This window comes from Haliotis cracherodii, unplaced genomic scaffold (assembly GCF_022045235.1).
Source record: "Haliotis cracherodii isolate W230 unplaced genomic scaffold, xgHalCrac1.p SCAF_7, whole genome shotgun sequence".
NCBI lineage: Eukaryota > Metazoa > Mollusca > Gastropoda > Lepetellida > Haliotidae > Haliotis > Haliotis cracherodii.
The window spans coordinates 41,340,220-41,357,813 of NW_027266330.1; the positions used below are offsets into that span (position 1 = coordinate 41,340,220).

The 17,594-nt window shown below is 41.3% G+C and overlaps 1 protein-coding gene across 1 annotated transcript in view; it reads right to left on the minus strand.

Annotated features, from left to right (window-relative positions):
* LOC139448076 (thymidylate kinase-like) overlaps positions 1-17,594 on the minus strand; it is a 43,613-nt gene that overhangs the window by 11,401 nt on the left and 14,618 nt on the right. Inside the window, exons 3-4 of the mRNA XM_071229587.1 lie at positions 10,070-10,160; positions 9,406-9,594 (exon numbers count right to left, since the gene is read on the minus strand). Of these exons, the coding sequence (XP_071085688.1) occupies positions 9,406-9,594; positions 10,070-10,160 (280 nt within the window). The remainder of the gene's footprint in view (positions 1-9,405; positions 9,595-10,069; positions 10,161-17,594) is intronic.

Here is a 17,594-nt window from a genome sequence, read left to right on the forward strand (position 1 = left end):
ATCAATTCAGAGGATACAGGAAACTTTAGAACGCTGGACCAATAGAGGTTCGGGTTGGGGTGTGGATAAAATCGATAGTTTATATTTAGATATAGCGAATTATATACCCTTCAAAGGTGGATCTTATATAGATTTACCCCCGTATTATGAGAAGAAAAAAGCCATAATTAACGTAAAAAATAAATCCGATGACTGTTTAAGAATGATGATAAGATCTGCATTGTTCCCCGTAGACAAGAATCCGGATAGACCTTCTAGCTATCCCCAAAACGATGGACTCAACTTCGATGGTATAGATGAACCTACACCAATATCACAAATTGATAAGGTGGAAAAGCAAAATAATTTAGCTATAAATGTATTCGGACATTCTAAAGGAATTGTTGTACACAGGATAAGCTCCGCTCCGGAACATATTCCCAGAATCAATTCATTTCTGATCGAAAAAGATGGTAAATATCATTATACATGGATAAAGAGTTTAAACAGGCTATTATACGATCAAACAAAACATGCTAGAAAGAAATATTTCTGCGAAAGATGCCTACATGGGTACAGCAGACAAGATCTATTAGAAGCGCATAAAGAAGACTGTAGAGGTGTTGGACAGAATGCTATCAGGATCGATATGCCTAAAGAGGGGAAAAATATATTAAAATTTGAACATTATTGTAATCAAATGCCAGTACCGTACGTAATTTACGCTGACTTCGAAGCGCTTATCAAACCCATAGAAAATACCAACCAAGATAATGGTAGTACGTACAAAACTCAAGAACATATTCCTTGTGGGTTTGGATATATAGTTGTAAGGTATGATGGGAAAACAAACACTCCCGTGATTTACAGAGGTCCCGATGCAGCGAGAAAGTTCCTAGAATATCTACAAAATGAAGAGAGAATAATCAGGGAAAAATTATCGTGTAAGAAACCCATGCGTATGACGATAGATGATTGGAGGGCCCACAAGAAGTCAACGAGTTGTCACGTTTGTAATAAACCCCTGGATGGGGATTCCGTAAGAGATCATTGTCACGTCACGGGTAATTATAGGGGAGCCGCTCATAACGAGTGTAACTTGAAACTAAAAATGAATGCTCAAACATTAGAGGATATGATTCACATCTCATTATGCAAGCTATCTCAAAGACTGACGGCGGTTTAACGTGCATTCCTAACAATATGGAAAAATACATATCGTTCTCGTTGACTAAACCTATACATTATAGGGACAAGGATGGGAAATCTAGAATAAAGCAAAGTAATGGGCTTAGATTCATAGACTCCGTACAGTTTCTGTTATCTTCCCTGGACAATTTAGCTAAACAAACAATCCCGATGACTTCGCGATAACAAATCAATATACCGATAAGATAACTCGTCATTTGTTGCTGAGAAAAGGTGTATATCCTTACGAATATATGGATGATTGGTCTAGATTCGAAGAAACTGAATTACCACCCCTCGAATCATTCTATAGTAACTTAACGGAATCTAGAATAACAGATACCAATTATGAACACGCTCTGACTGGGTGGGATAAATTAGGTTGTATGAATTTAGGTAATTATCACGATCTGTACTTAAAAACAGATGTACTGTTACTCGCCGATATATTCGAGATATTTAGAAAGACGTGTTTAAAACAATACGGCTTGGACCCGGCATGGTACTATTCCAGTCCCGGACTATCGTGGGATGCATTGTTGAAGAAGACCGGCGTAGAACTAAAACTACTCACAGATTACGATATGCACTTGTTTATTGAGAAAGGATTAAGAGGTGGTATATCGATGGCAGGGAAAAGGTATTCTAAGGCTAATAATAAATTAGTGGAAGGATACGATCCGAGTAAACCCGACACGCACATATTATATCTCGACGCTAATAATTTGTACGGATGGGCTATGAGTCAACCTTTACCCACGGGTGGTTTTGAGTGGGTCGATGATATCGATAATAATGATGAGAATAAAGGGTACATACTAGAAGTTGACCTAGAATATCCGAGTTCCTTACATAAAGACCATAACAGTTATCCGCTAGCTCCCGAAAGATTAATGGTTAATAAAGACTGGATGTCGGAATATCAACGGTCCTTGATGGGTAATAGTAGGTTAGCTAACGTAGAAAAACTCGTACCAAATTTGATGGATAAGACAAAATATATAGTTCACTACAGAAATCTCCAGTTGTATCTATCGTTAGGTATGAAACTAAAGAAAATACACAGAGTTCTAAAGTTTGATCAAAGCCCTTGGATGGAGCCCTATATAAGGCTGAACACAGATTTAAGAAAGATAGCCACCAGCGATTTCGAAAAGAATCTGTATAAGCTCATGAATAACTCGGTTTTCGGTAAAACTATGGAGAATCTAAGGAAGCGTGTTGATGTTAAATTAGTCAGATCTAATGAGGAAGAAAGACTCAGGAAACTTATAGCCAGTCCGGCTTTTAACAGAAGCAAGATATTCGATAACGACTTAGCCGCGTTGCATATGCAGAAAAGTAATATAAAATTCAACAGACCGGTGTACGTCGGTATGAGTATTCTCGACTTGTCAAAACACTTATTGTATGACTTTTATTACAACGAACTTAAGAAGCAATACGGCGATAGATGCGAGGTGTTATATACCGACACAGATTCTTTGTTGATGGAAATACAAACCGAGGATGTGTATAAAGATATGGCAGAAAAAATAGATATGTACCACACGAGCGATTACCCAAAAGATAATCCACTGCACAGCGTTGTAAATAAAAAGGTGTTAGGTAAGATGAAGGATGAATGTGCTGGGACCCCTATAGCGGAGTATGTGGGATTAAGACCTAAGATGTATTCTATAAAAAAGTCCGATAATGGAGAGATAAGAAAAGCTAAGGGTGTTAAAAAGTATGTGGTAAAAAAGCATATCAAACACGAACAGTATAAAGAACCATTATTCAACAGTAGAACGTTCAAACACGAGATGAACTCTTTAAGAAGTTACGATCATAGGATATATGGATTAAGAATGAACAAGACATCATTATCCCCCTTAGATACAAAGAGATGGATTGATAATGATGGTGTAACTACCTATGCTTATGGTTATGGTGGTAATACCGTACCGTCGGGAACTATGAACAACTCTTCTCGTACAAATGCCCTACCCGGTCCATCTTGAAGATAATAAAGAATAGGCTCTCCTTCTTTCGTAACCAATCGACTAATGTTATACGTCTTAAGGGACCATATGGGATCGGTTGCGCGACGTAGGCCTCCTTCGAGTTCACCTGCCTGGTATAAATATCTTACCCTTACTCTATCCGGAAGTTTTTGTTCTTTGCCTCTCCTCGGTGCTGAAGATTCGGAAGTCACGGATTTCATTTTAATCGCATCGGATGGTTTCTTCCCTATTAATCTCGTTACTTCATTATTCAGCGCTGATACAACGGCTGATAATCGTGTCACCCATTCGGTTGATCTCAATCGCTCGGATTTCATTTCGATCCCATACTGATAGCCAAACAAACGTTCCGCTAGAGTCCTGTTAAATCTTTCGACGATAGCTTGACTACGGTGGGCCTCTCTTTCACCACGGACGATTTTGACGTCGTGCTTTGTTAAAAGTTTAGTTACCGATCCCATAAACTCGCGACCGGGATCTACTTGAAATAGCTTAGGCCATTTTAGTGGTCCACGTTTATATATGCGACTCAGTGCATTAGCTACTTCTGTTGAATCTTTCGAGGTTAATGGCTAAGCCTCTTTGTATCGACTAGCCACATCCACTACCGTTAAAGCGTATTTATACGTTTTGCGTTTTACCTTATCGTGGGGAAGAAGCAAGAGGTCAGCCTGATGAACTTCATTCGTTGTAGAAATATCAAACTTCTTCCTCGGTATATAATGCGGTGCCGGTAAATATATTTGCCACAACGCTTGTTTCTTTAACCAATCCTTGGCCACATCTTTAGATACCTTAGCCGCGGTGGCTAATTTTTTTATTGCTCCTATACCTTTCCAATATCCTCGTGGGCTATAGTAAATTTTATTCATTATTAATTAATATTGATGTTTCGTTTAATACATCTCATGACTATCGTTGAATCGCATAATCATTTTGGCATAAAAAATGCCACCTGTAGTAGCAGTATAGGTATATGAATCCAGCTCCAGTGGAAGTGAGCCAGAACCATCATTACCTATACTACTCCCTGGATAGCAATATCCGAGTGGCAGCAAATATTTTGCACTCTCACTCCCATTTTACTCAACAAAATCATCAAAGCAAATTCAAATGTGGCCCTGCAAAGTATGTTACTGTCCATGTCAAAACTAGTAAAATCTAGATATTTCTTATATTTGTACACTTATCCAGCATTACTCGTCTATGTATCGACTGCTTACCTTTTGACAGAGTGACGCCCTGATTGATCCTGCTGAAGAGAAAAACGAGGTTGCTCCATTCTGAAGCAGAACCCTCTCAATTACTAGCGGCAATGTCATACTGGAAGTGGTTGATGACTTATCTCCATATTACTTTTGGTCATATGTCTGTGATGGGTGGGCCCTTAGACGTAGTAATGCAGGATAAGTACATAAATATGAGTGAGTGACTTGGGTTTTAACGCCGCTTTTAACATGCCCAAGGGACGCAACACGAATCGCGGCGCCTTAGACGACTGGGCCACCCGTGCCCCCCACACAAATATGAGCAATTCTGATTAAATGCAATGTTTTTATACTTATCTGTCGCTACACCGAAAGCACTGTGTAACCTCAGGTAAGGTAAAACATAAATAAATTAAAAATATCTAGATTTTACTAGATTTTTTAACTTATCCTGCATTACTCCTTAATGAATGTTTTAACTTAAGGAGTAATGCAAGATAAGTTGTGCTCAGTAAATTCTGTTTCAAACAAGAAAGGCCATCCATAATTTGTGCAAGGCTTCACCAATACTAAAATTACATTTGTTGTTCTGACAGTAGTCATTACGGACCCCCACTATCAAGCCAGGGACTACCCCACTATCAAGCCAGGGACTACCCCACTATCAAGCCAGGGACGACCCCACTATCAAGCCAGGGACTACCCCACTATCAAGCCAGGGACTACCCCACTATCAAGCCAGGGACTACCCCACTATCAAGCCAGGGACTACCCCACTATCAAGCCAGGGACTGCCCCACTACCAAGCCAGGGACTGCCCCACTATCAAGCCAGGGACTGCCCCACTATCAAGCCAGGGACTGCCCCACTCCCCCCTCAAAATCATTCTTGAGACACAAGGGCTCATAAAGAGAAATCCCCAAGTAAATCCTTCCATTAACGACTGATGATGTGTCCATTATGTGTCACTTCAAGGGCAAAGAGTATAGATCTACATGTCTCGTTTCATCTAACCCAACTCAAGAAAAAGTTGTCACAACTTTTCTGAGTTCAGCATACAACACACAAAGGAGTAAGAAATGGTATTCACTTTCTACAGTGTTTAAATCACAAAACTGGCAAATTCTGTGGTCTCTCACGATCTCCATATAACCTCCCATCTAGATAAAGAGTTTGTGTGAACCACATCTGAATCTTGCAAGTGCATTTCAAAATGTTTTCTCTATTGCATTTCATAGGTATTGCTCTCCACAGAAGCTGTTTTTAAAGAGGGAATAACGTCATAGTTTCTTGGATACTGATAAGGAAGAATGCCAAGTTTGAATGTACATATCTTTCGGGGTCTGAGTAAAAGCATTACCACATGGACAAAGCTGATGCTGAACAGAAGATGCCCAGTAAGTGTGTCCTTGTTGGTCATAGAGGAACAGTATGTTATTACATTTCTTTGGATATCTTGTAACAGGCATTTTAACTAATTTAATCCAGTACTTCAACATCTTTACCTTTGCAAACATAGTTTATGGGTATTGTCGACATTCTCCGTAGACAATCAGATAAGAGGTACTAGGTTTCACACTAAGGAATCTTTTCCATGCATAAAGATTTACTTTTTCTATAAAATCAATCATTTCTAATCCCAAAACCGCTGCTCCATATAACAAAATTGGGCTTATTTTTTTACAGAAAATCTTAAAGAATGTATTATAGGATACATTTCCAAGAACTTTCATATGTTGAAGAATTACAATTATGATCTTCTTAGCTTGTACAGCAGCTTGATTAGCATGCATCTTCCATGACAATCTATTTGTAAAATATACACATAAGTACTTATAAAATGATACAACATCTAATGAATGTCCATTTCACTTTTCCAGCTAGTGTACCACCATTTTTAAAAACAATAACTTTTGTCTTATTCTTGTTGACATAAATTCCTTTCTCGAAAAACATTCCAGCTGATTAATTTGCTTTTGTAGTCCAAGTATTGTGCTTGAAAAAATTACTATATCATCTGCAAACAAAAGAAAAAATAACTTTAAAGGTTCCAGATGAAGTTGGACACCATGAGAACAGTTCTTCTGAATTTGTTGAGCTACTTCATTGATAAAGAAGGAGAATAAAAACCAACTTAAAATGCACCCTTGCTTTACACCAATATTGTTTTCAAATGTGTCAGACACAGTACCATTATTTCACACACAAACCTTTACATTTACAAAACAAAGGAAATTGAAGCTAAACAAGGCAAAAAGTGAGCAGGGCTCACTAACATCCCTGACTCTACTCCAACATCAGCTGAAGAACAATTATGATGTTGGAGATATATATTGATGCCTTAACGTTTGAGCCGGTTTCCAAATTGTAGACACTACGGGTGATATCCCCCACATCTTCCTGAGGTAAGGAAGTAAACTGACTGTAAAATTCAGTTTCCACAATTGCCATCTAGGCTGGAATTTCGTGGCACCACCAGTGCCAGTTACAAGTTATGTCCCTTCTACGTCCCTCCTATTGACCAATCAGATTCCACCTCTCCTTTCACTTGCATTTTCTTCAAACAAAATGGCAGCATCAGTATCATCTGTGGTAACTCCATCAGACATGATCATCTGTCAGTGTCATCTGTGGTTACTCCATCAGACATGATCATCTGTCAGTGTCATCTGTGGTTACTCCATCAGACATGATCATCTGTCAGTGTCATCAGTGGTTACTCCATCAGACATGATCATCTGTCAGTGTCATCTGTGGTTACTCCATCAGACATGATCATCTGTCATTGTCATCAGTGGTTACTCCATCAGACATGATCATCTGTCAGTGTCATCAGTGGTTACTCCATCAGACATGATCATCTGTCATTGTCATCAGTGGTTACTCCATCAGACATGATCATCTGTCAGTGTCATCTGTGGTTACTCCATCAGACATGATCATCTGTCAGTATCATCTGTGGTTACTCCATCAGACATGATCATCTGTCAGTATCATCTGTGGTTACTCCATCAGACATGATCATCTGTCAGTGTCATCAGTGGTTACTCCATCAGACATGATCATCTGTCAGTGTCATCTGTGGTTACTCCATCAGACATGATCATCTGTCATTGTCATCAGTGGTTACTCCATCAGACATGATCATCTGTCAGTGTCATCTGTGGTTACTCCATCAGACATGATCATCTGTCAGTGTCATCAGTGGTTACTCCATCAGACATGATCATCTGTCATTGTCATCTGTGGTTACTCCATCAGACATGATCATCTGTCAGTGTCATCTGTGGTTACTCCATCAGACATGATCATCTGTCAGTGTCATCTGTGGTTACTCCATCAGACATGATCATCTGTCAGTGTCATCTGTGGTTACTCCATCAGACATGATCATCTGTCATTGTCATCAGTGGTTACTCCATCAGACATGATTGTCTGTCAGGGCTCTGTGAGTGTCATCAGTGGTTACTCCATCAGACATGATTGTCTGTCAGGGCTCTGTGAGTGTCATCAGTGGTTACTCCATCAGACATGATTGTCTGTCAGGGTTCTGTGAGTGTCATCAGTGGTTACTCCATCAGACATGATTGTCTGTCAGGGCTCTGTGAGTGTCATCAGTGGTTACTCCATCAGACATGATTGTCTGTCAGGGCTCTGTGAGTGTCATCAGTGGTTACTCCATCAGACATGATTGTCTGTCAGGGCTCTGTTATTGTCATCAGTGGTTACTCCATCAGACATGATTGTCTGTCAGTGTCATCAGTGGTTACTCTATCAGACATGATCATCTGTCATTGTCATCAGTGGTTACTCCATCAGACATGATCATCTGTCATTGTCATCAGTGGTTACTCCATCAGACATGATCATCTGTCAGTGTCATCTGTGGTTACTCCATCAGACATGATCATCTGTCAGTGTCATCTGTGGTTACTCCATCAGACATGATCATCTGTCATTGTCATCAGTGGTTACTCCATCAGACATGATCATCTGTCATTGTCATCAGTGGTTACTCCATCAGACATGATTGTCTGTCAGGGCTCTGTGAGTGTCATCAGTGGTTACTCCATCAGACATGATTGTCTGTAAGGGCTCTGTGAGTGTCATCAGTGGTTACTCCATCAGACATGATTGTCTGTCATTGTCATCAGTGGTTACTCAGTCAGACATGATCATCTGTCATTGTCATCAGTGGTTACTCCATCAGACATGATTGTCTGTCAGGGCTCTGTGAGTGTCATCAGTGGTTACTCCATCTGACATGATTGTCTGTCAGTATCATCTGTGGTTACTCCATCAGACATGATTGTCTGTCAGGGCTCTGTGAGTGTCATCAGTGGTTACTCCATCAGACATGATTGTCTGTCAGGGCTCTGTGAGTGTCATCAGTGGTTACTCCATCAGACATGATTGTCTGTCAGGGCTCTGTGAGTGTCATCAGTGGTTACTCCATCAGACATGATTGTCTGTAAAGGCTCTGTGAGTGTCATCAGTGGTTACTCCATCAGACATGATTGTCTGTCAGGGCTCTGTGAGTGTCATCAGTGGTTACTCCATCAGACATGATTGTCTGTCAGGGCTCTGTGAGTGTCATCAGTGGTTACTCCATCAGACATGATTGTCTGTCAGGGCTCTGTGAGTGTCATCAGTGGTTACTCCATCAGACATGATTGTCTGTCAGGGCTCTGTGAGTGTCATCAGTGGTTACTCCATCAGACATGATTGTCTGTAAAGGCTCTGTGAGTGTCATCAGTGGTTACTCCATCAGACATGATTGTCTGTCGGGGCTCTGTGAGTGTCATCAGTGGTTACTCCATCAGACATGATTGTCTGTAAAGGCTCTGTGAGTGTCATCAGTGGTTACTCCATCAGACATGATTGTCTGTCAGGGCTCTGTGAGTGTCATCAGTGGTTACTCCATCAGACATGATTGTCTGTCGGGGCTCTGTGAGTGTCATCAGTGAGTGTACATTACACAAATTGCAACAGGAAGTATGTTCAACCAATCGTAAAACACTTACTTGCCAAGTTTCATCTTGCAATTTTTCAAAGTTTTCGGCAACCCTTTTCTGAAAGTCCTCCTGTTCGTATCTCTCTCCCCCGAATCCAGCACGCCTCCCTGCAGCTTCTGAGGTTAAGGTCATGTACAGTACTTTGTCTGGGCTGGGTAGCCCAATGTCTGGCTGCTTGCACCAGTCTAAGGTAAAACCCTGACAAGGAAAAAACACCACTAGAATATCTATGTAGTGGTCACTGAATGAGCACATGATCAACCAAAACCATGTATACAGAGATGCAAACCCTAACTGAAGTTTTAGAGGAATCAGTGGGGTAAAACAGCGTAACTTCATGTGAAAAATAGGAATGTTAACAGCACAATGCCATTATGCTGGTTAATGCTTTGACATTTTCGCTGGGCCTATATGTATGTGAAGCGTGGGTACACATGCATTTACGCTAGTAATGTAGCCTCACTATTTAAAAACAGGGCAATGGAGCTCAAAATAATCTGAAAAAATAACTCTGCTTGTGTCGTATGGTTAAATGACTGATTGAATATCAATTCAAACAGCGAAAAAAATGGACATGAATGAAAAGTCTAAATGTTGATCTGAAAGCAAGCATCATTCTGCAGCATTCTATTTCATAATGTTGTTCATTACCATTAGCATCATTAATGAATACCTTTTTGGCTGCTGTGAAAGCCACACCAGAGTATGCATATCTGTCAACTATCAAGGTTGTGCCTCCATTCAACAATTGGTTGATGTCTTTTCTGAAAAAAAATAAAACACTCCACATCACATGTGGGACCTCCAACGCCTTCATCATTTGGTTGTAAATATAGTGTAGCCTCGAATTTTGTGAAATATACATTCTACCATGAATTTGGAAATTACTCGATTCTGATTGGTCAATCAGAGGCTATTAAATCACAATAAACCCCCTCTAATTGAAACAGCTGGTTTGACAGCCACATCACCGCGGAAGCTAATATTCATAGAACTGTTAAACCCTGCTGCAGCATCAGCAACATCACATGATGGCTGTAGGTAGTTATGTTCAGTTCAAAGAGGCACTATTTGCAATATGATATGCAAACTGTGTTCGTTCAATCATTCCTTTGATTTGTAAATAAACATAACCACACATAAACACATTCATCACCGAGCTGACCAGTCCTTGTTTTATCCCCTTAATGCTGGTGATAGCCAACTGAGATACCATGCCTCAGTTTAACATGGATAGGACACACAGACACAGATACAGTATACTGACTCCGAGCTGACCAGTCCTTGTTTTATCCCCTTAATGCTGGTGATAGCCAACTGAGATACCATGCCTCAGTTTAACATGGATAGGACACACAGACACAGATACAGTATACTGACTCCGAGCTGACCAGTCCTTGTTTTATCCCCTTAATGCTGGTGATAGCCAACTGAGATACCATGCCTCAGTTTAACATGGATAGGACACACAGACACAGATACAGTATACTGACCAGTCCTTGTTTTATCCCCTTAATGCTGGTGATAGCCAACTGAGATACCATGCCTCAGTTTAACATGGATAGGACACACAGACACAGATACAGTATACTGACCAGTCCTTGTTTTATCCCCTTAATGCTGGTGATAGCCAACTGAGATACCATGCCTCAGTTTAATATGGATAGGACACACAGACACAGATACAGTATACTGACTCCGAGCTGACCAGTCCTTGTTTTATCCCCTTAATGCTGGTGATAGCCAACTGAGATACCATGCCTCAGTTTAACATGGATAGGACACACAGACACAGATACAGTATACTGACTCCGAGCTGACCAGTCCTTGTTTTATCCCCTTAATGCTGGTGATAGCCAACTGAGATACCATGCCTCAGTTTAACATGGATAGGACACACAGACACAGATACAGTATACTGAATCCGAGCTGACCAGTCCTTGTTTTATCCCCTTAATGCTGGTGATAGCCAACTGAGATACCATGCCTCAGTTTAACATGGATAGGACACACAGACACAGATACAGTATACTGAATCCGAGCTGACCAGTCCTTGTTTTATCCCCTTAAAGGGGCACTGATCTAACGCAATTCCCCGGGACTGGTTGTTGCCTTTGTTATTGTTTTTTCCCAGTGAGTACCCGGATGTAGAGCAGAAATCTAGACTAGCTCGCGACCTCTGTTGCGCCATTCGTAAGCGCATTAGACACTTTTATGGATACCGGTAGTAATAAGAGCGTATGGTCACATTGATAAAAAAAATGAAAATACAGTTTTCGAGATATTAAGGAAATGTAGGTATCTTTGTGGGTAGCATCGGTAATGGTGACGAAGTTTTGATAAGTCACTTGCTTGGTAATTTTGCGATTTTCGTTTACACTATTTTGACTTGCAACACAAAGTAAATATTTCACCTGAGCATTGCTTTTTTTATAGTGTGTATATTTTTTTACTGTCAAAATGTGTAACATATTTATTAAACGTCTAAATATTCAGTTATTTTACAAAGTGACTGAAACACATTTCCATCTGTATTATTATGATATCGAATTCCAAACATTTTGATGTTTAATGTCATCACCAAGAGACTGAAAATGTTACGTTGAAAAGTACATTTCTATGTTGTTTGGCTTCTAATCCTACATAATAATCTGTTGTGATGTTTGTAGGCCCTTTTTATCGTCTTAATCAATCTGGACAGATTTTTTAGTCAAAATGACTGAAATATTTACACATTTTATAAATTGCCTGAGAGAATCACATTTTACAAATTGACGGTAATCTATACACGCTTACAAAGGAAATGACCTGTGAAAACAACGTCTATCGCGCATTGAAGAATTTCCCAACCAAGACGTAGAGAAACAAGAACGAATCGGTTCAAATGAAGGAAAACAAAATGCAAATACCATAATTACAACTTACCAAATTTATGTGTATAAATAGGCAGCTTCCTTGTTCGAGGAATGTATCCGTGAATATCCACACAAAGGAATAATATCCCACTCGCCTGCAGCTATACAAAATAACTTATTCGATGTCACGTGTCTCTGTAACTATCAAATATTCTAAAAGATATATATCGTTTCGGGATATTATAACCAGTGTTCGTTTCTCAACTGATCACTTGGATTGTTTCAGGTGTTTCACATAGGTGTCAAGTCTCAAGGGTCGGCTGAGAAAGGCCATGTGACAACTAGTTTCATTACGTCCACGGTTCCTAAAAAATCCATTGAGTTTGATAACAATGAGCAACCAATCAACGTATTATCAGTTAACCCTTTGAACAAAGTATGTTGTTTTTACATCGGCACTTCACGCCATGATATGAGTGTATTCCCTTTGTTTTAGTAATCCTAGACATGTAAACACTCACTTTTGACAAATCAACTGTGCAAGATAACAGTGATTAATCAATCAACGTATTTTCTGTTAATCCTTTGATGACTAGGAACGATCCGTTGATTTACCAAAAAAAGTAAATCAACTGATCATTCATCTCTTGCTGGGCTGCCACGTGCATATTACATAACGCACATTTCACCTCACTTCGTGGATGACAACAAGGGAGTAGTAATCGTATTATCGACGCAATCCGAAATCAGAAAATGCTTTCACTGCATGGATACTTTTTTTAGCATAAACTATAACCCATCTGGGGTATTTCCAAATGACGACTTCCGATGAGCTCCGCCGTTCTTTTTGTCTGTTTGTTTAGGCTGAAGAAATTAATTGACATGCGCCCTTTGTCGAATCTTTATAGATCACAGTTAACCAATCAGTGTTTATGCAAAAATGCGTAAAACAAATATTGCCTCCAGCCTCCCAGTTTATTTAGCTGTCCTTGCAGACGGTAGCCCAGTCTCTGGTCACGCTCAGTTGCGTTGCGTATCATCCGGGTACTCACGGGGGAAAAAACAATAACAAAGGCAACAACCAGTCCGGGGAATGGCGTTAGATCAGTGCCCCTTTAATGCCGAGCACCAAGCAGGGAAACAACAAGTATCATCTTGTAACGTCTCTTAATATGAACCTGCTTGGGATTGAGCTAGGCTGGCTCTATCTGTTAGACCACAGAGGCAGTCAACATTTTTTTCAGTTTTTTAATAAGAAAGTACAAAAACCAATAATCACAATTACACATACTCCTATCTCAAACATGTCTGAATGTGGTGAGGACTTACACACCCTCCTATCTCAAACATGTCTGAATGTGGTGAGGGCTTACACACCCTCCTATCTCAAACATGTCTGAATGTGGTGAGGACTTACACGCCCTCCTATCTCAAACATGTCTGAATGTGGTGAGGACTTACACACACTCCTATCTCAAACATGTCTGAATGTGGTGAGGACTTACACGCCCTCCTATCTCAAACATGTCTGAATGTGGTGAGGACTTACACACACTCCCATCTCAAACATGTCTGAATGTGGTGAGGACTTACACACACTCCCGTCTCAAACATGTCTGAATGTGGTGAGGACTTACACACACTCCTATCTCAAACATGTCTGAATGTGGTGAGGACTTACACACACTCCTATCTCAAACATGTCTGAATGTGGTGAGGACTTACACACACTCCCGTCTCAAACATGTCTGAATGTGGTGAGGACTTACACACACTCCTATCTCAAACATGTCTGAATGTGGTGAGGACTTACACGCCCTCCTATCTCAAACATGTCTGAATGTGGTGAGGACTTACACACACTCCCGTCTCAAACATGTCTGAATGTGGTGAGGACTTACACACACTCCTATCTCAAACATGTCTGAATGTGGTGAGGACTTACACACACTCCTATCTCAAACATGTCTGAATGTGGTGAGGACTTACACACACTCCCGTCTCAAACATGTCTGAATGTGGTGAGGACTTACACGCCCTCCTATCTCAAACATGTCTGAATGTGGTGAGGACTTACACACACTCCCATCTCAAACATGTCTGAATGTGGTGAGGACTTACACACACTCCTATCTCAAACATGTCTGAATGTGGTGAGGACTTACACACACTCCTATCTCAAACATGTCTGAATGTGGTGAGGACTTACACATCCTCCTATCTCAAACATGTCTGAATGTGGTGAGGACTTACACGCCCTCCTATCTCAAACATGTCTGAATGTGGTGAGGACTTACACACACTCCCGTCTCAAACATGTCTGAATGTGGTGAGGACTTACACGCCCTCCTATCTCAAACATGTCTGAATGTGGTGAGGACTTACACACACTCCCGTCTCAAACATGTCTGAATGTGGTGAGGACTTACACGCCCTCCTATCTCAAACATGTCTGAATGTGGTGAGGACTTACACACACTCCCATCTCAAACATGTCTGAATGTGGTGAGGACTTACACACACTCCTATCTCAAACATGTCTGAATGTGGTGAGGACTTACACACACTCCTATCTCAAACATGTCTGAATGTGGTGAGGACTTACACATCCTCCTATCTCAAACATGTCTGAATGTGGTGAGGACTTACACGCCCTCCTATCTCAAACATGTCTGAATGTGGTGAGGACTTACACACACTCCCGTCTCAAACATGTCTGAATGTGGTGAGGACTTACACACACTCCTATCTCAAACATGTCTGAATGTGGTGAGGACTTACACACACTCCTATCTCAAACATGTCTGAATGTGGTGAGGACTTACACACACTCCCGTCTCAAACATGTCTGAATGTGGTGAGGACTTACACACACTCCTATCTCAAACATGTCTGAATGTGGTGAGGACTTACACACACTCCTATCTCAAACATGTCTGAATGTGGTGAGGACTTACACACACTCCCGTCTCAAACATGTCTGAATGTGGTGAGGACTTACACACACTCCTATCTCAAACATGTCTGAATGTGGTGAGGACTTACACACACTCCTATCTCAAACATGTCTGAATGTGGTGAGGACTTACACACACTCCTATCTCAAACATGTCTGAATGTGGTGAGGACTTACACACCCTCCCATCTCAAACATGTCTGAATGTGGTGAGGACTTACACACACTCCTATCTCAAACATGTCTGAATGTGGTGAGGACTTACACACACTCCCATCTCAAACATGTCTGAATGTGGTGAGGACTTACACACACTCCCGTCTCAAACATGTCTGAATGTGGTGAGGACTTACACACACTCCCGTCTCAAACATGTCTGAATGTGGTGAGGACTTACACACACTCCTATCTCAAACATGTCTGAATGTGGTGGGGACTTACACACACTCCTATCTCAAACATGTCTGAATGTGGTGAGGACTTACACATCCTCCTATCTCAAACATGTCTGAATGTGGTGAGGACTTACACACACTCCCGTCTCAAACATGTCTGAATGTGGTGAGGACTTACACACACTCCTATCTCAAACATGTCTGAATGTGGTGAGGACTTACACACCCTCCCATCTCAAACATGTCTGAATGTGGTGGGGACTTACACACCCTCCTATCTCAAACATGTCTGAATGTGGTGAGGACTTACACATCCTCCTATCTCAAACATGTCTGAATGTGGTGAGGACTTACACACCCTTCTATCTCAAACATGTCTGAATGTGGTGAGGACTTACACACCCTCCTATCTCAAACATGTCTGAATGTGGTTAGGACTTACACACCCTCCTATCTCAAACATGTCTGAATGTGGTGAGGACTTACACGCCCTCCTATCTCAAACATGTCTGAATGTGGTGAGGACTTACACACACTCCCGTCTCAAACATGTCTGAATGTGGTGAGGACTTACACGCCCTCCTATCTCAAACATGTCTGAATGTGGTGAGGACTTACACACACTCCCATCTCAAACATGTCTGAATGTGGTGAGGACTTACACACACTCCTATCTCAAACATGTCTGAATGTGGTGAGGACTTACACACACTCCTATCTCAAACATGTCTGAATGTGGTGAGGACTTACACACACTCCCATCTCAAACATGTCTGAATGTGGTGAGGACTTACACACACTCCTATCTCAAACATGTCTGAATGTGGTGAGGACTTACACACACTCCTATCTCAAACATGTCTGAATGTGGTGAGGACTTACACACCCTCCCATCTCAAACATGTCTGAATGTGGTGAGGACTTACACACACTCCTATCTCAAACATGTCTGAATGTGGTGAGGACTTACACACACTCCCATCTCAAACATGTCTGAATGTGGTGAGGACTTACACACACTCCCGTCTCAAACATGTCTGAATGTGGTGAGGACTTACACACCCTCCTATCTCAAACATGTCTGAATGTGGTGAGGACTTACACACACTCCCGTCTCAAACGTCTGAATGTGGTGAGGACTTACACACACTCCCGTCTCAAACATGTCTGAATGTGGTTAGGACTTACACACCCTCCTATCTCAAACATGTCTGAATGTGGTGAGGACTTACACACACTCCCATCTCAAACGTCTGAATGTGGTGAGGACTTACACACACTCCCGTCTCAAACGTCTGAATGTGGTGAGGACTTACACACACTCCCATCTCAAACATGTCTGAATGTGGTGAGGACTTACACACCCTCCCATCTCAAACATGTCTGAATGTGGTGGGGACTTACACACCCTCCTATCTCAAACATGTCTGAATGTGGTGAGGACTTACACATCCTCCTATCTCAAACATGTCTGAATGTGGTGAGGACTTACACACACTCCCGTCTCAAACATGTCTGAATGTGGTGAGGACTTACACACCCTCCTATCTCAAACATGTCTGAATGTGGTGAGGACTTACACACCCTCCTATCTCAAACATGTCTGAATGTGGTGAGGACTTACACATCCTCCTATCTCAAACATGTCTGAATGTGGTGAGGACTTACACACCCTCCTATCTCAAACATGTCTGAATGTGGTGAGGACTTACACATCCTCCTATCTCAAACATGTCTGAATGTGGTGAGGACTTACACACACTCCCGTCTCAAACGTCTGAATGTGGTGAGGACTTACACACACTCCCATCTCAAACGTCTGAATGTGGTGAGGACTTACACACACTCCCGTCTCAAACGTCTGAATGTGGTGAGGACTTACACACCCTCCCATCTCAAACATGTCTGAATGTGGTGGGGACTTACACACCCTCCTATCTCAAACATGTCTGAATGTGGTGAGGACTTACACATCCTCCTATCTCAAACATG